The sequence below is a fragment of the Lathamus discolor genome, chromosome 3 (genome assembly GCF_037157495.1).
Source record: "Lathamus discolor isolate bLatDis1 chromosome 3, bLatDis1.hap1, whole genome shotgun sequence".
Lineage (NCBI taxonomy): Eukaryota > Metazoa > Chordata > Aves > Psittaciformes > Psittacidae > Lathamus > Lathamus discolor.
Window position 1 is genome coordinate 105,727,544 of NC_088886.1, and position 25,453 is coordinate 105,752,996.

Genomic DNA, 25,453 nt, shown 5'->3' on the forward strand with positions numbered 1-25,453 from the left:
TTATATAAGGGTATGTTAATCTGAAATAAATTCTGTAATAAGAGTATATTTTACCCTATTCCTGATCTTTTGAAAGACACAGAGCGAAAACAGTTGAAAAAGTGCGCTTTTCACCTGAAAAAGAGGATATCCTCTCAAATATTCAGAACTGGTTTTGTACTGTTCAAAATATTGATTTATGAAGAAAAGTATTAGCAAAGTATAAAGCACTATAATAAAAGCAACATCAAACTTTTATTTCAAACATTACAAAAGTTAGGGAGCAGTTAAAGAAAAAAAATCTACAAGCTTATCTACAACTCTATCTATGCACACAAATACTTGACATTGACACTAAAGAAAACACATACTAATGATTAAAATAAAAAAAAAAAAAAATCTATTTTCAGGTTTCCACCAGCAATCTTGGAAAGAAGTTTCTCAGTAATAGTCTAAAGTGTGAGGTAGTACAAAAAAAACCCTGAAAACAGATCTGTTAAGTAAAGGATATTTGGCATTGTACTCGCATGTATTTCTCATCTTTACAAAAAATACAACCTGAGCATGTAAACTTCTTATTTGTAAAGCTGCATCTCTAGTTTTGGGGTTCTGGGGAGGTTGGTTGTTTGTGGGGGTTTTTGTTTAAGAAAAAAAGTACAGATCAGATAAACTGAAACTAGAGTTTTACTATGATCTTCATATGGGCATAAGATGCTTCTCTGGGCACTATTTCGCTTCAGATGTATCTGCTAAATACATTAGTTCATAAAAGTGAATCAACATCACATTTCTTCCAGAGGTATGCAAAAATCAAGAGATTAGGAAAGTCATGGGATGTTTATAATAGATTAATTGCATTATTTATTTAAATATAAAAAAATATATTTATATATAATAAATACTTCGGTATTTAAAAAAGCAGAAGCACCCTTTAAGGAAGATCATGAGGCTTTGAGGAAGAGAAATTTTTTTCCTATTTTTTTTTCCCCCCAAAATAGCACAACAACGCAGCATCTTACTTAGGAATTCTAATAAATGGAACTACTGTAAGTAGACTACATTTTACAGTCTTTAAAATCAAACTCAGCCCAGAGAACTATGACAAAACGCAGCACTGGTTCCCCCTCTTCCTCAAGAGTTTCCTCATTCCCTTATGCAGGTAACTGTTTATCAATATAAAAGTGAAAATAAAAGTAGCTATCCAGTATCTGAAGGAAGAGTACTTCATATTTCTGATTTGTCTGAAGTACACTGGTACCATACCGACCATTCTTTTTCCAAAAGGAAACCTTTAAAATAACTGAATCTCATTTCTGGTTTTGCTTCATTCAGAGTAAACAACGCACATCAGCACTCACACTCTACTAAGCAATCATTTAAATTAAGCAGCACCAGAAGGAAGTATAACAAGCACTTGTAAAACTCTTCATCTTCACAGTCATAAAATGTTACACATGTGGAGATTTTCATGAGCCCCTGCTGGAAGATTGAAGATGTAGGAAGTTAAGGAAGCACTTTGATATCATCACTTTCACAAAAAACCCAGAAAACCTGTTTGAGTATATATTTGTGTTTGCAAAGAAAGCAGCTAACAAGGTCTTTCCTGTTTATACAGGCCATGGAAATAGCCATAGGTAGAGCAAATTCAGCACAATGCCAGAGAAAGAAAGAATTAAGCAAGTCACCTGAAAGTTACACTGTTTTCCATTCTAGCAGCATTACTCATGAACAGTTTTCTCACCAGATGTGTTTAAATGCATGGTACTTAGGCGGAAAACAGTAACACTGATATTAGACACCTAGATCACAAAAAACACCCACAAAAACATTAAACATTAAAAATACAGGCCTCAAAACTAGAAAATGTCCATTTGACTTGCAAATCAGCATGAACTGCTTCTGCTTTTGAAGACAGTGAAGGTTCTAAATCTATTTATTAGCTGGATCTCAAGTATATTTTTGGCATATTTAATTAACACATTTTGGACTGTGTTGCCAATAAGTGTTAAAAGTATAACCTAACTAATCAAAGATCTTCCCATCCTTATCTCAATAAGCCGACTTATCTATCCCCTTTCACAAAACAGCACAGAGAAAAAGGATATCATTGCCTCAGACTGCAAATAGCAGAGTAGCTTCTCTAAAGGCGGATAATAGGACAGGGATGGAACACAGCCCACCATGATTAGTTTGTGCTTGGCTCTTGTGATAGCAACATTAAGACGTCGCCAGTCCTTCAGGAGGGCGCCAGGCTGTTAAATAAATGTAACTTGTTTTTATTATTCTTAAATTTCAGAATTTAATGTAGATAGATGCATTATGAAGATTAGTGGTTTATCTGTTAAAACCAACTGAAAGTTAATATGACCAACTTACATTTTCTTCATTGCTGTTTCTAACAAAAGATACTATGACGACACTTTTGTCTCTTCCTTGGTATTTGTCTACTGTGTTAACTTCCACTCTATTCTCCTTCAGTTTTGCCATCAAATCAGTGATTGTTTTTAACTGATGTCTGTATGGTGATATAATGCCTATGTCTGAAGGGTTACAGCCAGCCTGAAAGAAGAAACAGAAACAAAAACCAAAAAAATAAACCAAAACAAAAAAGTGGTCACTGCAGTTAACTTGGAATACTCATTACTGCCACAAGATTCTCAAGGATTTTTTTTTTCTTTAAACAGAGTTGTGAGATATTGTATCTACATCAAGTCACCAATGGAACTCTAGGTATAACTGGTATTAACTGAAAAAAGACTAGTTACTGCAAGCTCCCAATCTTTGCCTTAACCTAGCACAAAGATATTCTCAAAATCCTAATTTTTCTTTCTTCCTCAAATGGTGAGGTGAACATTCAGAACTCCTTGTCTGAACTACTCTACAAGTTGACTGGATGAAATACGGAAGAAAGACAAATCTCTCACCCCTACCTCACAAGAAAGTCATCTCTTAAAAGAATACAGCATCCAGCTTTTCTTGCATGCGAAATCCAACAGGGCAAGGGACAGGGAACAGAATGCAGACCTCAAGCTCCTTACTATACTGACATGTAGCCAACCTTCAATTTATCCTTATGATTATAATTCAACAAATAAACCATTACTTATATTATATCTACATATACTCACATCTACATATATTCATATACACATACATTCATATATATACATATATATTCATATATACATACATATAGTCTCCATTACTACAGCAGCATAAAAATGACTAATTATAAAGCTGTCCCTCTGTACAATGTAATAAAATTAAACATACCTTAATAAATAAGGATGTGAGGAAGAGTACTAGTTTAGCTTCTGTCATGTTACTTACACCACCTTTTTCTGCATGTTCTGGTGCAGGAACCTATAAAAACAGACCAGAGAATAATAACTTTTGCTAACCTACAGTGACATACTGTATTCTGATCGCCGTATCATACATGGTTATAGCAACAGTTTTAATTAAAAAGATAAAGCTAAATGCTAAATTTTACAGAGTATAAGAGCCTGTACTGTGAAGTAACTTCAGAATACATTTGCAAAACAAGTTGAAACCATTTACTTAAATGACTTCCTAGTATTAGCAAATGACCTTAATAAACTGCAAATCTTGATCTTTTGACTTTACAGTTCACACAATATGCATCATTTGAAAAAACCCAGACATTTCCCAGCCTGACAAAGTAACAGAACAAACTTGTCCTGGGTTTACCAGTAGCTGTTTTGCTCCTTCTTAGTAACTGGTGCAAGCTCTGTGTTTTGACTTCCAGCATGGGCAGAGAGCTGATAACACCGATTGTTTTGAATTGTTGTTAAGTAATGTTTATTCTGGCCAAAGACTTTGTGAGTCTCATGCTCTGCTGGGGATGAGGGGAGGCCAGGAGGAAGCAGAGACAGGACACCTGACCCAAACTAGCCAAAGAGGTATTCCATACCACAGCACGTCATGCCCAGGGAGGTAACTGGGAGTTACCCGGGAGGGCACAGTCTCTCTTCAGGGGGGGGTCAAACTCGTTCAGCGGTGGTATCATATTCTCTTGTTATTTTCTCTTATCAATATTATCATTGGTGGTAGCAGCAGTGATTTGTGTTACACCTTAGTTACTGGGCTGTTCTTATCTCAACCCGTGGGAGTTAAATTCTCTTGATTCTCCTCCCCATCCCTCCGGGAGCAGGGAGGGTCAGCGTGGTGGGGGGGGGGGGTGAGTGAACGAGCTTTTGTGGTTGGGTTTAAACCACAACAAAACTCCATTTCACACAGGACTTCTGTTTTAAAGCTTTCCATTCAAGAAAGTTTACAGTGATTTTTTCCCATTCCCATGGCAAATGTTTTTTCTTTTTTAATGTTTCAAAGCCTACATTTAAAACTACAGGAAGAACTATTGAAAATGGTAGTACTGAATGTCTGCATCATGTAAGAATGAGACCATAAAGGCAGGAACAAGCTTATAATGTAAACTCTTATTATATCAGTGTCAGTTTTACAATTTATTCTCTTTGCTTAGCTCTTGCCTTCTCCAAAGCTCAACTAGTATAATTAGTAATAAGTGTGTCCCTGATATTGTCCTTCTAGTAAACTGGGGCAGAGCTAAACATCTGGGGTCAAGCAACAAACCCCTTTACAAACAGTCCAAAACTGAGCATAACTACAGCTAAACTGCTTTTTGGCTCCAAATTGCATTTACTACCATTCCCATTTACTGTCATTTACTACTTAACCAATTCCACTACTTGCCTCTGATACTAAGCGACATAGGTCAACCTTGCTTTCTTAGATGCTACTTTGTTCAGTTTTCCTTCCAAATTATTATGACACTTCAAGTGGAAGGTGGTATAGCCTGACGTAAAGAAACACTCTCAGAATCCTATTACAACTAGTTTTACTTCTCCAAACATCCACCCCAATATAATCTGAATGGCTGAATTTGGAGATCACCATAATTTTTAACATGTAGGTAAAGTAATACATCATTAATATTTGTAAGAGTATTGCAGGTAAGTGGCATCTCCTTGCCACCATGTATAAAATCTGACATTGTACAATAAGCAACAAGAACTTCACAAATCCACGAATTTAACTGACTGGGAGGCTCACTAAGTGTAATCTATGTTCAATACCTAGCAAACTAAAGCACTGCACTTGAACAGAAAAATAATTTATAGAGATTGACAAACCCATGTGCAACACTGCTGCTACTCTAAACAGTGGTCTTTGAGGCAGCACATACACATATATTAATAGTAGGCTACTGCACCACATTTATTTTAGGATTCCAGCCACATAAAAAAAAAAAAATCTATTGTGTTAAGTAGGCTACTACATACTTCAGCAAGAATCCTATTCTTATGTCATCAAAGCTTCTTACATGACATAGTTAATTTTCAGTCCGTTGAATACAGAAACAGAATCTATTTTCCTTCATATTAGAAGATTCCATTGCCTTCTCCAAAACAGCAGCGTCACCGTAGCTTATGTCTCAATAGCTACATAGCTTAATACTTCCTTTAAGTTAACTTTTTTACACTGCCATTATGCAACTCAGTCCAACTGTAATGACCTGTCATATCACAACTGAATTAACAGGTAAGCTAAGCTACACTGTTACAGCTATGCTATTTTCTGGGAGTTTGGTCGTTGGGGTTTTTTTGTTGTTTTGGGTTTGTTTGCTCTCTCAGGTTTGGTTTTGTTTTTAAATTCACTATTCTGAAAACATCATACTTACTTGAGAAGCCTCCAAATTTGCATGTGATTAATTTCTCTTCAAGCAGAAAAGCAGTTTTAATGAACTGTTCATTACTATCCATACTAGCATTGACATAGCAAAGACTACAAAACTACTTTAGGGGAAAAAAGTTCTAAAAGCCAGGTAATGCTTACGATAGTATATTTACATAACACACCAAAAAAACCTAACAAAACCAACTTTGGCCTAGAATTATTCAGAAGACTAATAATAAGTCAAGGGTATAATTTTCAAACATTCTGACCCTAACTGTCAGAGGATGGGCAGACTGACACGGGATTGGACAGAAAAGCAACAAACACATTTGCTTATTGTAACAAACATGTCACATTAATAATCAGAAACCAATAGAGGCTTTTTCCAAAAAATAAGCAGAATAAATCTAAGCTACCTTGCTTGGTGTCAATTTGGTATTTTTTCCTGGTTACACTATGAATAACAGAATATGAGAGGGGGGAGGGGACAGGGACAAAAAGCAACTTAAAGAAAACAAAATAAAGGCTGGTTTTATTTATTATTGTGTTTGGAGGAAAGGGGGTGGTTCCCTCCTTCCCCCACCCCGCGACTACAACAAGACATGGAGTTTTGACAGGAAGCCCAAAAAGAGATAGATGACATTATAGCCTAATGTCTTAACAAAATCAGGAGTGTTTTGGAAAGTGAAGCTTTCATGCTGGCTCTACAAACAGAACAGCTGTCTCGTACTGAGAACGGCCTTTGTAGGGAAGAAGAAAAAAAAAAACAAACCAACAAAAAAACCAAGGAACAAGAACTCTAGCTTTCAGATTACCAATTTTGGTATCATTAATAGATGAACAGTGTATCAGCCAGTTCTCTGCTGGAATAAACCTCTTCCCAAGGACCAACTATCTGCTTTTCTATGAAAGGGACAGCAGCTATTGAGGCATTCCTAGGAAAGGTCCCCCTGTTTAGTTTAGGCATTTTTAGAAATGTCTCTAAGTCACTAATTAAACACTGTGTTCCTTTTCAGACCAAAAACTGAAAATAAGTACTAATTTATTAGTCTTTTTCCACATGCATTTAAACTCTTATTCATTTTATTTAGAAGTCAGTTTCTTTACATGATTCTTAACCACTCTATAGGGTTTCATTTTTCTGGCAAACATTTGAGTCTCTGTTAAAGGACACACTTGAACTAACTTACTCCTCCCTCACACTTCAGTGTATACAACATCTGTGAAAGTCAATGGAGAACTGCAACTATTCCTGCCATTGGTACACATCCTAGACACCACAGACACTGGAAATGAGGTCATTCTTTGCTTGCAAGGGCATCCAATATGGCCACACACTTTGAGCTACACTCTGTACATGAGAATAAAGTTTATAGCACATTCAATTTGTCTAAAATATCCAAATTAAACTTAGACGCTGCTCTTAGACGCAATTGTAATATGGGTACTGCTGGAACATGTTTTACATGTTCACTGTATTGAGAACTTGCATCAAAACCACAATTTTGAAGGGAGAACATAATGAAAACAGAACATTACCTTCTCTGTGTTAAGAAAACACACAGGTGTGCCTGGATCAAGTACATTTTTCAACCATGTTTTTGAGGCATCTGCAAGGTCCAGTTTCAATTTTATTAGGTTGGGCAAGTTAACAGTGGCATTCGACACCTTCTCTGAGCCACATTCCAGTTTGCCTTCGTACACTAACATGTTACTCAGTGACATAATTTTGCTGAAGATTAAAAAAGTAAGAGGCATTAAATCTTGCGTTCTCAATCCCACAACATTAAAAACCCCAATATAGTAGGTAAAAGTTTAAAATACCTATTCATTCTGTATTGCACAGTCAATTGGACAACAGCATTTTGGTTTTGTTCCAGCCTTTTAAATAAGCTTTCACTCATGCCAAGATCTCTGTCACAAAACAAAAAAATAAAACCAACAAAGATGTGTCACTTGAAATACTGCAAAACCTTTCCAAAAGTTCATGTTATTAATAATTGTCCAGTAGCATTTTCTCTTACTTTGCTTCCGCATTCAGTACAAGTGGAGGCAGCTGCTGATGATCTCCTACCAGCACAAACCTCTTGGAGCAGAACAGTGGGCCCAGACAGGTGAGCTGGCTTACCTGGGAAGCTTCATCAACAATACAGAAATCAAACTGCCTCTGAGCAAAGACAGGGTGATTTACTCCCATGCAAGATGTTGCTACCACTGCCTGAAAATTGAGACACATTTTAAGGATAAGATACATCTTACACTCTTTAATACTACTTTTTCCAGATTAAAAGGAAAAAAAAAATAAATCCCACTAAACTAAAATGTAAATCAAATCATTAATCTTCAAAGTCAGACCAGTACACCTTAGTTACCTGCTGGTCTCATATGCTTGCATTGATTGCAAGGGACAAACCAAAACCAGCTTATAGCGGACTGTAGTAAATAACTTGCTCCTGCCATGCGTTCAGTGTATCGGGTTCTACGCATATACAATCCATGAAGTGTGCTGAAATGACTACTGTGGAAAACTACATATTTGATTGGGGTTTTTTAATCCCAAAGATAAAACTGCAGCACAGTTCTTCAGTGATGTGCTTCCACTGCAATACAAAATGACTATAATATGAAACATTAAGTCATTTCCCTTATGACTTAAATCATTCCCCTGCAATGCCTATCAACAAAAAAAGTAAATGGCATTTTTTGCAAAGTTGGCATTTATTCCAACTACCACGAAGCTTCATTCTATCAAGAAATTTAATTGAAAGTTGCCACTGATTCAGTTTACCCAGCTCCCGTTACGGTTTGCATTGATATTCACACAGGCAGCACTTATTCTACAACCAAAAATTAGTGTTCGGCCAGGTCAGCTCCACACCACACCACTTCCTCTTCCCCATCTGCTCATTGTATTAATGGCCCAGCAAGCACAAGTGGGAGTAAAAAAGAGAGGAACAGCAGCAACAGGTGCATAATGATCAAGAAGGCTGCAGCAGTTCACTACCCCCACCCCCTCCACAATATCTCAGATAAAGGCACTGGAGTCTTTGGAACTTATTACAAAGCTAACTTACCTTTTGCAGACATAAACAATGATTTTCAACTTTCAGACAGTTAACATTGGTCATTATTGCTATAAAGAAATCGAAGAGATGGAGTAGCTTTTTCAGCTCAGATTTCATACAGCAATAACACACCTTTGGGATGAGTTCCTTCCCTGTGGCATCCAACCAACCACAATACTAATGTAGTTACCCCTTAATAATTGGCAGGGCCAGCGCAAAAACTTTTCTCACCTGACTGTTGTAGACCTTTTCCAGATCTGCTACAGATTTAATTGATTTGGACCTCAAAATTTCTTCTTCCGTAAATTTACGTATATCTGGATGAACCTTCTGAGCTCGCCCCAAGCGCAGGAAACCCACTTTGAATTTGGCTAGCTTTAGCAGGATATTGTCCACAGCCGTGTGTGTAAAACTAGTCAGAAGAACACTAAAGCCACAAGCAGAAAGAATTCTCACCTAACGAGTTGCAAAGGGAAAGAAAAGGTATTAGTTCATAAAGAAGAATCAGCAATCACATGTTTGACTAGGTAAAAAACACAAAGTTTTAGATGGAGCAAATAGCCAGCGTGACTTCATTTATATCAGTCTTTCTCACCATATCTGCCAGTTAGCTATAGTCAAAGCAATATGGGCAATAGACCTGATGGTTCTCAAACAGCAGGCCTACTATACATGTCACAGTGAGAGCTAAGAAAATCCACACACAGTCAAACTGCACTGAAAAGAAGGAACTGCACTCTAAAGATCCTCACTGTCAGAAGAAGTCATACAACCAGCTCCCACAAGCACTGTTCTCCATGACAATTTATCCACAACAGATTCAGTAGAACAGGCTGATGTGATGATAGCAGCAGCTGTTGCTTCCCAGCCTCCTCTTTCCCCATGATGACAACTGGAAATGAGATGACACTGCAATTTCAAGAAAAACTTGCTCAGCCCACAGTCTGAATCCAGTATGCTCCTATAGTCCATTTCTGGGAAAGAGAACCACTAACTAGAGGAGATGGCTAGCAGGCTGTACATAGCTGCAGCACCATGGGTTTATAAAAGTTACAGTGAACAAGTTACTGAATTCTCCAAGGAGTCCCTCTTCCAAACTGTAACTCAGGATTTGAGGACACTTGGGGCCAAAGAATTTTAATATTAAAGTGTCACAGAAGTGATTAAATATCACACTTCAATCTCCTCCCTCCCACATACATTCCTACACAAGCAAGAGACTCCTACTCCACAAAATACATTTTTAATTATACTAAATATAAGTTATTAAGTAGAAGGAAACACTTTATCTTTGAAATTATGCAGATAGCAGTAGACTAAGTCACAACAATTTTGGGCAGCATGCTTTGGACACAGTTTGTCTAATGCTATCCTCTAAATCTCATAAAAATAATTTAAGCATCAAGGTACACAGCCTTACTAGAGCGCATATTGTAGTAGTTTTTCCTGTTCCAGGCATACCCACAATAAGTGTGTAGTCTTTTGAAAGGAGCACTTTTTTCATTGCCTGTTTCTGAGGCTTATTTAGACCTTTAAGAAGAAAAAGCAAAATGAAATGTCTATACTTCATAAACATTGCAATAATTGCTAAAGTTAGTAAAACAAAACTATAGTTTCCTCCTCCACTAGACCCCTAAAAGAAAAAAAATTGAGCAAAGTCTGTATGTTCTAATGAAGTGATGATACTAAACATAATCCACAAAACACATAATACAGCATCTGTACTACTGGAAATAAATCACTGGAGATATTTTTATTCTTAGACCTTTTGTGCCTTTTTTTCCCCACACCTCCATATGATATCGTGTACAGGCATTTCTATTTTACCATACCCACTATCACATTCAAGCATACAGCTCAGAGAAAAGGGAAATGAGTTGCACATATAGCATTATTTTGTTTAGAAGCAGCATTATGTCAGAGCTGTGCTTCCCCAGCCTGATGTAAATAAGCAGTACATTCCAGCTATTTGAGCTAGGCAAAGCTCAAGTAAAAAAATGTCTTCAGACTGAGTTTGAATGAAAAGTTCTGTTTGCTCCATGAGAAATCAGTTAGATTTCTGCTTTCACAGAAAGCTCTGTCAGAGAACAAGGCAATATTATCACCAAATACCAAACACTGCCACATAACTAAATAAGTTTTGTTTTTATAAAAGACATTAAAAAGCACCACAAAATATCACACACTACAGAACAGCCAACAAGTCAACAAGAGTGATTATGCAAGTGAATGTTTACACGAAAGCTTAACTCATTCCACTCTCAGCCTGCTTCCTCTATCCCAAGAGCCTTTCCCTGTTCCTTCCTTTTGTAAATGTTAAGGAGGTAATTATACAGTGCACTGTCTGAAATTGCAAGCTGCAGCAACAGGTGTAAAATAAAGCTGTACACAAATATCTGGTCAGGTGTCCCAACTAGTTTAAGACTTATTTAATCAAAGGAAAACATGCAAGTTAAGAACTTGTTTTTAACTTTAAAGCAGAAAACTACCACTGAAACCAAAAGTAGGAAAAACTCCTTATATTTAAGGTGATAAATGTTTTGGCTACAGAGATGCACTACCTAACAGGATTTTGGAGAAAGCCACTTTGTACCTTTTAAAATATTTGCAACAGTTTCCTTTGCTTCTGGAGGAAGGACAGAGCTCAAATGCTGAATAAAACCTGGTTTGTGGAAGTCAATTATCAAATTGCGGAGCCTTTCACTGTGGATAAAAGAAACCAACCAAGAAGAGTTATCAGTTGAGAAGCTTCACCTGAAAATACTGCAAGTGTAAAATTAATTTGATTTCTCGTACCTGGCTGGGGAATCTTTCATCAATTTAGAAAGGTTTTCAAAAGCGACTCCTATGCCAAAATTGCCTTCTTCATGATCCAACCTAAATATGATGTTCTTGGGGAGCTTTGACAAATTCCTGAAGGATGACAGTAACATGGACAAAATAATTCTGTTTACAAGCAGTACGTTGATGATTAAAGACTTGTTACTAAGTGTTAAATGTTATCTGCCAGGGATCCTAGGGTGAAGCAACAACTAGAAGAAACACACTTAACTGACCTAAATAAAACACTATTGGAGCCCAACTTAAAGACAATATAGTCCAAATGACAAAAATTACTATTAGTACAGTAATCACTGTATCCACATAGTCTCACATTGGAGTTACAAGTAAATGGACATTTGCAAGCATGCTTTTATTCAAACAACACAGTTAAACAGACAGGTGTATATGCTGACCAAGTATTGAACTTCTCAATCAAGGTATGAGAATTTCTGAAGGGTACCTCCCCAAGCCCAGCCAGAGAAGTCAGAACATGTCAGAGCTTTTAGGACACCCAGAAGCACCCTTCCTGAAGCCAGTATCATACTGTCTTCAAACAGATATTTTGCCTTGCATTCTATTACCTGTCCAATAAACAGGAGACCTTTGTCACACTGATTTCGTTAACATAGCCAGTAGCCAAACCAAGTAAACCATTTTCCTCTCCACTCACAACCACTCGATCACCAACCAATAGGTTTGTTCCAGGGATGGCACCATTTCCACGTTGGAAGATATGTAGGTACTTTCCATCAGAAATTTCCTGTACTTCTTCAACTCTGATCATGTTCCCAACACAATCTCCAGTCTTCTCTCTGAAGATAATGGAAAAATAAATATGCTTTAATATTAAGACACTCTCAGTGAGAGAAATATAAAAAAAAAAGTAAAAAACATTTCACCTATAACCAACAAAACCCAATGGACACTCCCCCTCAAAAATAAACCCCAAAACCAAAAAACCACAAAACAAAAACTCCTCACAAACAAAAAACCCTAAAGCAACAAAACAAAAAACAAACAAACAAACAAACAACCAACCACAAACCACACACACACCAAGAACCAGGAAGCAGTCAACCCTTACACTTATTCCAAGAACAGACTCTAACATTTAAGCTAAAGTTACCTATAATCTCCTGTTAAAAAGCAAATAGCAAAATGTACAGATCCACTTCACTAAATATTCCGTATTTGCTTATGGAGTTGCTTGTTTCACCTAAACCAACTCAGCTACATTTCACTTCTACAAATGCCTTGAAATGGGTCTACAAACTGCCAATTATTTTTTCGCAGCTGCTGTACTAGGTAATATGTAATAACATGCTACTTCAGCCAACAAGAGCCTTTCGACTGCTTTTACCCACATTCACAGCCACACCTGAGAGTACAGTCCAAAATGCATCACAGTTTGCCAAGTAAGCCCTCAGGAAAAGGGCACAATGAGCTAGGCTTCTGAAGACTGAGGCTGCTTTTTGCTGCTTCCTATGTGTCACTTAAAAATAAATAAAAAAATATAACAAATACAAAACCAATAAATCTCACAAAAAGTCTACCTGTGCAAGTGGCACAGGTGACTATTCTTACAAGCGCCATTCTACACTAGGAAACATCTTGTATTCCTTGTAGTGAGAAGACGAGTTACAATGCTTCATTTCCTGTTACTGAAGGGAACATTATTTGTACCGAGTTAGAATTTACATCTTACCTTTCCAAAGACGGCATCATCCATATATTTTTATATCCCTTTTTACCCTCTCCACTTTGCAGTTCCAAGGTTAACATTAGGTACCACAGGCGGAAATACTCTAAGTGGGAGGGTTGCAGGTGCTGGGTCTCTCTTTCAATAATGGATACCATAGCAGGAGGAAAAGACACACTGGCTATCTTCTGTTCTACAGCTCTAGGAGTAGAGCCAAACATAGGAAAGAATCAACTTGTATCTTTTTTTTCTTTTAAGTCTATATGTGAATAATGCTGATCTAAATATATACCGTAACATACCAGATAGATTAATCTATCATCACTGAAATAAAGTTGAACCTATCTCCTTTATTCATGTGTACTATCTCATGTTACTAACTTTACATCATCTCTATAATTATAAATTATGGAGAACAATAAGTTCATCAAAGAACAGTTAAAGACATTTCAAAGATAGTACTGTATACATTCAGATAGTTCATCTTTTATTCCTTTTTTGTAAAGTATGCATACTATGTTGAGATTTAGCTAAGGAAAGTAGATTTAATAGTTAATACACAAGCAGACTTTAATTTATCTCAAAAGTAAGTATCAATAGACCTTATACCTAATCAGAGATACAAAACGCAACAAAAAAAAAGTTGTTGCAGAAGTGAATGGCTACCCAGTTAGCAATAATCCTCTTGGTCTAACAACTGTGTATTAGAAGTAATACTTCACAAAAACTAGTTTACAAAAACCTATCATGTATGGCCATTAATCTAGCTCCTTCAACCTACACTTTCACCCCTACAAGGTGAAAAACAATCATGCATTATATTTACACAAGATTATCCCAAAAGCTCTCCTGTTCTAACACATCTCATTTGATCTCTTCAATATACAATTATGGTTCTGGTTCTTTGTGCATCATATAAACAAGAGTAAAACCTAATTGTTTTTAAAACAATTCAATAACTTCATGTGAAAATTTGTCCAGTATTTGCTCATTACTTCTCTTCAACAGGAGATGCAACACTTTAGCAGAGTAATGTCAATGCACCTGTCCTGAGTAAACCACAACAGTATCAGTTCTTGTGTGATAAACCATAGGAAAGCAGTCTCCCACAGAGTCAAAGTGAAAGACCTGCTGTCCAGCCATAATTCCGCTTTAAAAGACTGCTATTTCAAAGAGCTGAAAGAATATAAGTTTTAAAATCATTATTATTTACTTAGATGCCACAGAAATCAGTTATTATCATCAAGTATTTTGTTGAGGCTTATCTCAGACTTTGCCTTGCAGAAAGTGTACCTGTGCAAACGCATTGAGTGCATGTGAGAGTAGGGACCTGCACTATAAAAGTTGCAGTGGGGTCTGTGGAGCATTCTTTTGGAGTGCAAGAGTCCTAAAAAGGTAAGAGGCTGTCAACCACAGAAATGAAACCACAGTATCAAAATCTACAATTATTCAAGCTTATTTAATAACAGAAGTCAAAACTTTTTTCTTTTTACCTGGCGTATAGAAAGCAATTGTGTGCTTGGGAGCAATATTTACAGGCTTGACTGTCATCTACTACAGGAGGCAAAGCAGCAAGCTGTGAATTTTGTCTTCCCACGGCAGATTCATGTGTACTGTGCATTAAGTAGAAGGCCACATGGTTTCTTAACTTCATTAATTCTGTCAAAGAATTAAAAAACAGACTAAGCTGAAGGGTACGGTTTTGGGTTTGTCTGTAATACTAACTCTAAGTAACTAGCTATCAACTTTTTAGTCAGCTAAGAAACATAACAAAGTCTTAGTGGAGTACTAAGAGAACAATTAAGTTCTTAGCATAAACTTATTGGAATTAGTAACACTACAACAAGCAACACATCCCTAAGTACAGATATGTTCATAAGAGTAAACCTTATAACTATTACTAAAATGTTTCATTTTAATTAAGATAATTAAGATTTGTGGGGAAAGGGAACAACCTTACCTCTTCGGTCCATGCGACCTCCAGAAACAGGGTACATAGTACCCGTTTTAAGATAAAGAAGAAATCCAGCTTCGGGATCTACTCTCCGTTCCAAATTCAACAATGTATATAGAATAACCTGCAAACATTATATATAAAACTTATTACAATGTATTAAAACCAAAATACTTTACACAGTCTACTTAATTTTTCCATTATTGGTATGGTTAAGCAGCCACTATCATGACAACTAATCTAGAAACTGTCAGTAGTAAGCACCTAGCCAAGGATTTCAATTAAAAGGCATCTTCCTTAACAGGAGCTCATACATAAGGCTACTACCTCTAGATCGATCAGGCCAGTTAACCAGAAAGACATGCAACACTAATTCCTCAAGCAGTCTGCCTGAACCTAATACTTGCATACAGTAAGAAGAGACTGAAGAACAGATACACTAAGATGAAAAAGAGCCCCAAACAAGCAACAACCTACAAACGCATTTGAAAGTGGTAACCATATATACTTCTCACTGCTCAGTTCATTTTCATTTCGTATCAGCAGCTTCAGGCATGCTAGGATCAGCCATCCATAAATCTAGATGACACCACATACAAAATGTTTCATATTCATAAGACAAAATAGATCAGCTAATAAAACAAACAAAAAAAAATTACATAGCCATTGACAGTGAAATTAGACACGTAGTTTTTGTACCTGACTTCTGTGCTCTATGGAATTAGATTCCTTGCCAGACTTCAGCTCTAATGGCATTACCCTAGACTGTACTCCAGGCTGGCGATGGATTTTCACTCTGGCTGTAACATCAATCTTCCCCTTCAATCCAAACCTGGGAGACCATATATTCTCTTCAATGTCTAAGATATCTACTATCTCTACCTTACAAGAGAAATCTTCTGTTTTTTCACCATTGGACCTAGGAAGAAAATGAAGTTGGAAGTTAAGTTTCCTTTATTTCTTACTATTGAAATATTAAAATGTGTGGTAATTTAATATTTATGGCTTTGCAATATAGGTACTCTTTAGGCACTAACTTTCTATCTAAAGTGCATTGAGTCTCACTCAAGCTCTCTTCCCCTTACAGAGGAGTCATCATATCAGAAAGCTACTTTAAATTGCACATTAACTGTTTCTTAAAGGTTTTGGTCTCTTCTGACTAACCGCATTCTAAAATACTTTGTTCTTAAAGTTTAAGGATATACACTGATTTTATACATACACAGATTTTACTCATCTGCCATCTCAGCAGAACTTTCACACAGCTATTAACACCAGGAAGCAATAGACAAGAGCTTAGCAGCAATTGAGTAAAATAAACATTTCACTGATAAATTGTTACCCTAGTGAAGAATTACATTTCATTAATAAAAAATTTCACATTTTGATTTGTAGTCTTGCACATGCCTACAGTAATAATAGAATCGTAGACTACTATGATTTGGGTTTGGGCTGGAAGTGACCTTAAAGATCATCTAGCTCCCTGCCATGGGGAAGGATGCCTTCCACTAGGCCAGGTTGCTCTAAGTCCCATTCAGCCTGGCCTGTAACTTCTAATACAATAGATCAAATATGCTTGCTTTTCTAATTACTAAATTTTCTACTTTGTACTATCTAATTTACAAAGATTTTAAAACCAGTATGACTTTTATATCAGTTCACCCTGAACTGACAAAATGTTTAACGTTTTCCCTAGTGCTCATACTGGCAGCTAAACACGTAGCACTCAAGATTAGCCATTTTGGCAGTAAGGCCATAAATTAGCTCCATATGCAAACAGATCGGCATAAAAAGCGTTGAGCCAAATATGAAAAGAGAACTAAACAAAATACACAATGTAGAATAGTTTCAACTTTTAATTCTGGCTTCTTACAGTTTTAGCTGCATTTTATTCTGGTTAGCTGGATGGTGCATAAAGTCTTCTGCCCACTTCAAAAATGATGGCAAATACTCTTCCACTTCCCTCATTATTTCCGTTTGTCTCAGATTTAAATGATACCTAAAAAATAAAGCCATGCACATAACAAGGCAGAAATACTACATTTGCTGCTGGTACAAACAAGATTTTTCATGAAGTAGCAACAAAATTAATGGAAATAACTATCAAGTTTTAATAAACATCTATAAATTGTAGATAATGGCAGATTCATTAAGGTTCAACTTGCTGATTTGTTCATAAAGCTATAACTGAACAACCACTATAAAAGACAGAACACACTGTGTTCATTTCTGATGTAGCCTTCAAAATGTCAGGTATAACTCAACAAAAGCATCAGCATGGTAGATGTGATGAAATGAAAGCTAGACTGTAAAAAAGGGGTACCAGACTCATGCATTTTAAAATGGCTAATCCTATGCTTTATGTAAAATTGAAACCATTAAAACAATAAAATAAAAATTGAAAGACAGCCATTTGGTTTTTGTCTGAATACTGATGTGCTACTTGTTCTTCACATACATTTTGACGGGCCTTAAACCATCTTAAATTTTAATTGGAAAGGAATAATGATCATCTGCAGTTGCTACAGTTAGCAATACACATGAAAGCGTAAGTCTCATTAAACTGAACCTAATCAAGTGGCATTAGATAATTCAGGGCTAGCATTCTACAATTCAGCGGATATAATGTCATTTTTCTACAGCATCAGGGAAATACAAGTGAGTTTTGCACAAAAGTGTTAATACAAGTGCAAATGAGCACAGCCAGCAGACATATGTAACTTACTTTTCAATACTAACAATTAATAGCCTAGACACAAAAAGAGTAATTGCAAGTCATCAGTTCCAGAGATGCACAGAGTGATACAAAAGGCTTAAAGTTATCTCAGAGGTCACAATTCAAGATGTCCACCTTTGTAACAGAACTAGTGTAATAAACATTTTAATTAATTTTAACTTCCAACTCATCTGGGACTAGCCCAATATACAATTCTTAACAAAATATATATATATTTATTTTTTTTACATTACTTAAATTACATTTTAATCAAGTCCACATTTCTACCATCTTTGCAGAGAAAACGGGTTAAAGGTCCTCTAACAACTGAGTCATTAAGTAATCTGACAAAGAATATGAAAATATCAGACACTCAGTGGTCAGTCACAAGTTTCAAGTTAATCTTCTGAGGATCAAAATTAGTTATACTTATCACATTTAACTCAAGTTTGTGAGATGACTGGAAATTTAATGTTACAGGCACAAACACTCCAACCTGCTTGGCCTGAAAAAAAAAAAAACCCACGCCACACATACAGTTACTCCAAAAGCATAGTTCAGATCTGTAGAAGTTGCTCAGCAGCGAAGGCAAATTACACTACAGAACATTATCTTACTAAGAAATACCGAAGTTTCATTAAGCAAGGTCATTTGGCAGAACATTCTCAGAATATTACCGCTATGGTTTTTAAATTAAAACTAAGGTTCTAAGATACGTCTGCTAATAAGTTTCTAAGATAAGTCCGCGAGTTCAAATGCTCCTACCCTGTCTTCCAAACGTAAAAGTCACCTGCAATGCTACTTACATTTCTTTGAGATACTTCTGTCCATACACAATTTTATTTGCAAGTTCTTCTACTTTTTCTTGTGCCAAGTTATTTGTTACTGATTGCTGGAAAATTTCATGAAGAATTGTACCAACAAGTGTTTGGCGCGAACCAGACTCTGAGCCCTGCAACAGATGTTACGTAACACATGTATATATGCGAAGATTCACACCCACTTCGTGCCAACTTAGCTATAAAATTTCTTGGTTTAATTTGCTGCACAATGGACTGCACATTTAATTCTAAGACCATTAGGGCTTTCACTTCACTAACACCTGTTCAAACCTGACTGCGAAAACAGTTTGAAATGGGTCTTCCCCTCTTTATCTCTCTGTTTTATCTGAACCCTGATAGTGCTAGGATACAATCACTATGTGACCGACAGGTGAGAAACATAGATTGAAATCTGTTTTGAGCAAGTTTTGCTGTGGGTAGTATTAATATTACTATTTTCTAATGCAAATCCTTTTACAATCTTACAGATACTATTTTTTTGTATGCAGCAGTTTCCTGTGTGTTTGCAACTTGCACAGAATTATTACCAAAATGGTTCAGAAACCCATGTAAGTATCACAAGGATTGGGCTCTGTAGAGTAATAAGAATTGAAAGTGGCAATCAGTTATGACCTCTGCACAAGCCACTACCAAACAACTGGAAATCTTATCACTGTGGTTTAAGTACTTACTGGTATCTTTTACAGGCCTGGCACTTGTGGGTTGCATTCACAACTGGTGGATGGAGTTATCCCAGAGTCAGGACTTTCTGCATTGTCCCTTCCAAATGATTAGTTTGTTCCTATTACTCCTCTAATGAAGGGCTGACACCATTTCACAGTCTTCTCCTATGCTTTAATCTTCTTGTTTTAGTCACAGGCTCCCAGCCAGCCCATGTACTCTTCATTATAATTCCTGGCCCATTTGGATTTATATCCCTACCATATCTGGAAGTTTTTCTCAGCTGAAACTGGCAGCTGTGGCTTCTCTGCCACATATCAGTGCTGATACTACCACAAGAAACTTTTCCTGTTTCCAAGTTCTAGCAGCTGGATTCAGATTACCGAATCAGCCACACCAATTCTTAATGAATTGGCTGATTTTTTCAGATGCTTCTAACTTGGCCAAGCGTGGCTATGTAATCATATGGTTAACAAGAGGCAGATCACTCACAAGGGATTCACATCCACACAAAATGTGGCAAGCAATTATCAAAAAGTTGCCAGAATTTTAAGTGGGAAGACATTTTCTTTTGTTCCATTAGCTATATTGAGAATATAGAATTATTTCTGCCACAATTCTTGAAAAACAGGAAGTTCAATGAAAGACACATAGCTTCCATTCCAAGTTATTGCACTGCAAACATTAAGAAAAGCTATTAATAACACTTTGCAATACAGCATCTTGATCAATTTAATACTGGACTAAACTACCAGTCTCAATGGAACAGTAACCCATTAATACATTTGATCCTTTAGAATTAACACTTACCCTAAACCTTTCACTCAGCACTGCTCTTCTCATACATCGAATACTATTTGATATTGTAGTACCAGAAAGCAGCAAATCTGGGTAAAGAACCAGGTATCCAGACTGTTCATCAATGACCCAGGTACCAGAGCTACACTCGCCTTCTAAATGAATTATGTCTCCTGGAACAACTGGAACAGACTCCCTATAATGTAATACATTTGAACAATCATTTGCAAGCTATGGACACAATGTATTAGAAATTATGCATTAATAGAGCAGATTCAACATACTTAAAAACAGGAGGTTACTGCAATTCTTTTTTAAGAAGTTGACCTAAATCTATTCTGAAAGCGAATAAAGAAATTTTAACTGACAAAACTTCAATCCTTTTGAATAATGGATCATACATCAGGAAAACCGGAATGCATGGAAATCCTATTGACTTCAGGTCATTCCAGATCTATGTATAGAGCCATTTCAGTATCTTTATGTTGCTAAGTAACATACGCACACCTGTGTGTTTCAGAAGACTAAGCTAGTCTTTTCTTCTGTAACACACCATGCAATTACTACACAAACACCTAAATTAAAATCCTATCCTTGATTGAAAAAACTTCTGCAGGAGAGCTCAAGCTAAGACTATTTTTAACAGACTATATAAAAACTCATGTTTTACAAGCATAGCTTTGTACCTTTATACATATGATAAGGGTACATCATTTAGCAGAACACTTCAATTGCTGCAAGGCAACACTTAAATAGCCTGCTTCATGTTTATTGTCTTGTTTGTTAGTACAAAGACACATTAAAACTTCAAGGTAGCAATAGCCACTCAACACAAGATACATGACATCAGTTTTCTCAAGGTGAATATCCATTACACTAATATCCTGGTAATAGTGCATTAAATAAATGTTACAAGATTGCATATCACTTTTAGGACTCATCTCAAAGCTAACACAGAGAAAATCGACTTAATAATCCAATATTTCATCCTCTTTTCAGACACTTATATTCCTGTATGGATTACCAGCCGTTCCTAAGAATGCACAGCTCTGTATCTTGCAGCGACTGAGATGCCGTAATTGTCAAGTGCTTCTCAGCATCACTTCCATTTCTCTGTAGTACGCTGACTTCCAACACACAGTATCTGTTGTTCAACCCATTCTTAAGTATTGTGTCAGGGAGGTTGGTTGCTTTCTTCTGAAAACTGAATTAACAATTCATTACAATGACATAACATGATTTGAAAACAGGCAACCCATACACAAATGGGAAAGCTTCAAGCATAAACTCAACTTTAACCTTCTGCAATTTTTATATATATTTAGTGTGGCTTTTTAGTTCTAAACAGGTAAAGCATCACATTGTCTCTTCAATGAGAGGGATGAAAAACAAGCATTTGGGCATAAAAAACACAAGGAAGGAGACATAAAGCTGCTATTTACTGCAACTAGTGCTTCCTTTTGGTGCCCATATATCCATATTCATTTATAGATCAATTATAACCCTACTGCAAACCCAGTTCTTGCAAGAAAGCTTTATCTCCCTGAACACTGTGAAGCACACGAGAATTTCCACAGACATCCAAGTACCTCAAACAGAGCCAGCTAGGTTTTCCTCCCCTTAACCCAAAGTTAATTGGAAAATTGTTATTCACGGTTCAGCTCCCCTTTGGCCAATAGCCAAAATCTCAGACAGAGAGGCCAGGCCAGCCAGTCCCCCGACACAGACCGATGTCTGCCGGAGCTCTGAATGCAGCTCAGAGAGCAGCGGGCTCCTCTCACCGACTACTCCGGGCATTCCCGACCTCCTCCCGGCTAAAGCCCGAGCCGCCCCGGCGGCCCTCACAGCTGCCTCCCGCGCTCGGAGCGGCAGAGAAGGCTGCCAGGCACGCCCCGCGCGCCACGCTTTACATTTCAAACCTCCCGCGCTCGTGCAAAGCCGCTCGGCTGTTACCTCTCTGCCATGAGCGGGTCCTCAGCCACGCACGGCTCCTCCCGCCTCAGCCCCACAGCCCAGCTCACAGCCCAGCTCACAGCCCAGCCCCGACGCGAACGGGCAGGTAAACAAAGCACCCCTAACCCAAGCACCTCACACAACACCCCCAGACCGCGCCAGGGCGCAGGCGCAGTACGGCCACATTCCCCGCCCACCTCTGGGAAGCCCCTCCCCTCGCCCGTCCCAGCTCGGCCACTGGCGGGGGACGAGCAAGCGCAGCCAATGGAGAGGCTGACTGGAGGGCGGTTCTTCGCCGGGGTGGCAAGCGGGCTTGACGGCGCGAAGGGGCGAGCGGCTCCCCGCGCCGTTGCCGCACGGATGGGGCCGGCCCCGTGAGGAAGGCCGAGGGTGCTCCGGGGCCCGTGGCGGTTACGTCTGCGCGGAACAGGGTAGATCTGAGCCCTACTTGTCGTTATTTCCACAGCGTCAAGTGCTGTTCCAGCCGCGGCCCTCTTCTGATACCAGTGCAGTAGAATGACATAAAATTAGATACGCTCTTTGCTCCCAACTGCTTACGGGAGCAACATTTTCCTCTGATAAGAAACTGTTATGTTCTGAGCTGACACTCCGTGACAGACAGAGGCTTTCTGAGGCGATACAGGAGCTTCAGATACACGGATTTTTTATTTTTTCCACAAAACCACTTCTTCGGCAAAGGATTCCGGATCTGAGACCATCACTTTTAGCAAAGATTGAAGAACTTTGGTATTATGTATCTTCTTAGTAGAGCAGTATCGCTTTTCTGTAGTTCAAATGAAAATTACATATTAAGAGTTTGGTCTTGTAGCTATTTAATGCAGCCAAACACTGGGAAACCGCATGGAGGCTCCACTCCTGCAAAGACGACAGTTTTGGACAGTGAGTGGTTGGACATCCCAACAGAAAGAACAAGCATGGATTTTAAAAGGTGAGAATATACTTAAATTAGCCACTTTAGTTTTCTTTGGGATAGTGCTGAAATACATGCAGTAAATTATGTTCATGTTGCTTTCCATTGCAGAACCTCTAATATGAGCTTACTTGTAATTTAATAATTACGCAGTAATACTACCTAATGCACAGTCACATTATTTGGTATGGTATTAAGAGATTACATAAATACTTCTACTTTGATCACTGGATAACCATGTGTTCTGTAGTCTCTTTGTTGCCTAAGCTGCTCTTATACACTAAAAAAGAAATTTTGCTTCTCTTATACACTAAAAAAGAATTTTTTCATCAGAATATGATTATAGAAGTTTAAAATATGCTTTAAATATATATATATTTTTAAGTTAGGTACACTCTGTACAGTCTGGGGAATTTGTACAGAGAGTCTGAAATCCAGAAAAGTACCAAACGTTACTTAAGCACCAAAAGTTGCCCTGAAGTGTTCAGGCTATGACTTTGTAAATTTTAAGCACCAAAAGTTGCCCTGAAGTGTTCAGGCTATGACTTTGTAAATTTTAAGCACCAAAAGTTGCCCTGAAGTGTTCAGGCTATGACTTTGTAAATTCTTTCTGGCATCACTAGTTGAGAAAAATGTGCCTACAATTTGAAGATGCATAAGCATTCTCCAAGTCTGAACTGTGTAAATCATGGAATTTATTGTAAAAAAAAAAAGTTTTATCACAAGATAATTAATTTTTTTCCTTCCAATCCTGTGACAGAGTGAGCTATCTATACTTATGAACAGTTAGCATGCTTTATATGCCCTCATTTTTTAGGCCATACATTGAATCATGGAAATCTCTGAGAGGAACCTAAAGCTGTGTCTTCCCCAGCACCTGATTCAGTAATATGCATTAGCCTGCTGCCACCCCAGGTAGCAAGTGTATTCTGAAAAGGTAAACTGAGATTGAATTTACCATGCATCAGAGTTAGCAAGTGTGCAATAACAGTGTGAGCTGGTTCAGTAAGGCAACACCAATAAAATCCATTATTTTCTTTTTGTGGGTTAACGTCTCATCAGAACAGTAAAGGCACTGTGTAGTCAATCTACCCTAGAGGAGGCAAAATGTCAAAGAGCACCCAAAGGTTAAACAGCAGAACAAAACAGTATAAATGGCAAGTAAAGCCATCAACTTCCTGAACTGTTTTACTATGCAGCCATGCTAGCAATATGGTAAGAAAAACATGTCAGATTCATTCTACCAAAAGGAGTGGAAAGGAGTAGAGTACAGGAATCCTAACTCAGACCAGTCTGAAGCATCCCAAGATCCACTCCAAGGATGTGCGGGGGCAGTCTATCACTCACATCACTGAAGCAGAGATCTCAGCTGAACGGACTCACACTAATTGCACAGAATAAAATACAGGGCCAAGCAGATAGGACAGAGATCTTTCATTTTATACCTGTTTTTCTTGAACAAATGTAGTCGTTTTGAGGTGCAAATGTAAAAGAAGGCTTATAGTAAGTGCCTTCAGCACTCTTTTATTTAAGAGGGAATTTGCAGAGTCAGAATTTGTTGACTTTGAGCTCTCAGCTCATTTAAATGAGCCAAAAAAAAAAAATCTGGAGAACATTAGTAGGGAAAATTTTCAGTTCTAAGAATGTGGAGGTGAAGTATGGAGTTTATTGTAAAGACACAATGTTTAATCACTGCACACAAACTCCCCCAGGACTGTGATTGTCAAAACACATCATGGATAAGCCTCTTCAAGACTGTCTCAAGTAAAGGAGTCGTAAAATGGTGACGATTTCTTTTCTATTATGTCAAAGAGTATTGGAAATAGGTGGGTTTAAAAATATTCACCAAGGCTGATTAAAAAAAAATTACTGGATAGAACTATTAGTTCTACCTAATTATTATGATATGGACAAAGTCAGATATTTAGGCGCCTTACATGTGCTGAAAAAGTTAACAGAAAAAATAATTACAAAGTATGTGATTAAGGTATAGAAATGAGCTTTGCTGGACCCTAATCTTGTACTTCTTGCTGTCTAAAATTAGATATTTGCCTGTTCAGTACACTGAAAATACTGAAGAGACGGGAAAAAAGTGAATATATCAGTCCTTTTTTAATACAGTGAATTTACTGCAAGGACTACAAGACAAAAAAAAGAAAAGAAAAAAATCACTGATATTGGTTAGTTTTCATTTAAATGAAACTAAATGATCAGATGAAAATTCTTATTTGTTGTCTCTTAATTAAGAATGACAACGTTACACAGATTTACCTACATGCATTCTTTCTTACTGTAATACATAAGAATCACACACA

The 25,453-nt window shown here is 37.4% G+C and overlaps 1 protein-coding gene across 3 annotated transcripts; it reads right to left on the reverse strand.

The window, feature by feature from the left end:
- Nucleotides 1-226: 226 nt before the first annotated feature.
- On the reverse strand, nt 227-22,355 carry DNA2 (DNA replication helicase/nuclease 2). 3 transcript variants are annotated; one of them, XM_065670972.1, is made up of 21 exons: nt 22,208-22,355; nt 21,279-21,458; nt 20,267-20,450; nt 18,761-18,906; nt 17,112-17,237; nt 15,938-16,157; nt 15,245-15,362; nt 14,778-14,943; nt 13,291-13,485; nt 12,167-12,397; nt 11,559-11,675; nt 11,356-11,465; nt 10,228-10,292; nt 8,994-9,218; nt 7,722-7,915; nt 7,522-7,611; nt 7,237-7,429; nt 3,253-3,342; nt 2,356-2,538; nt 2,083-2,231; nt 227-1,472 (listed from the first exon to the last, which is right to left on the reverse strand). In XM_065670972.1, the coding sequence occupies exons 1-21, from the start codon at nt 22,216-22,218 to the stop codon at nt 1,418-1,420; spliced, it is 3,048 nt and encodes a 1,015-aa protein (XP_065527044.1). In that variant the 5' UTR covers nt 22,219-22,355; the 3' UTR covers nt 227-1,417. The 3 variants fall into 3 exon arrangements, with proteins under 3 accessions (XP_065527044.1, XP_065527043.1, XP_065527045.1); XM_065670971.1 differs by having other exon boundaries at nt 10,183-10,292; XM_065670973.1 differs by lacking the exons at nt 227-1,472; nt 2,083-2,231 and having other exon boundaries at nt 2,518-3,049; nt 10,183-10,292.
- Nucleotides 22,356-25,453: the final 3,098 nt, after the last annotated feature.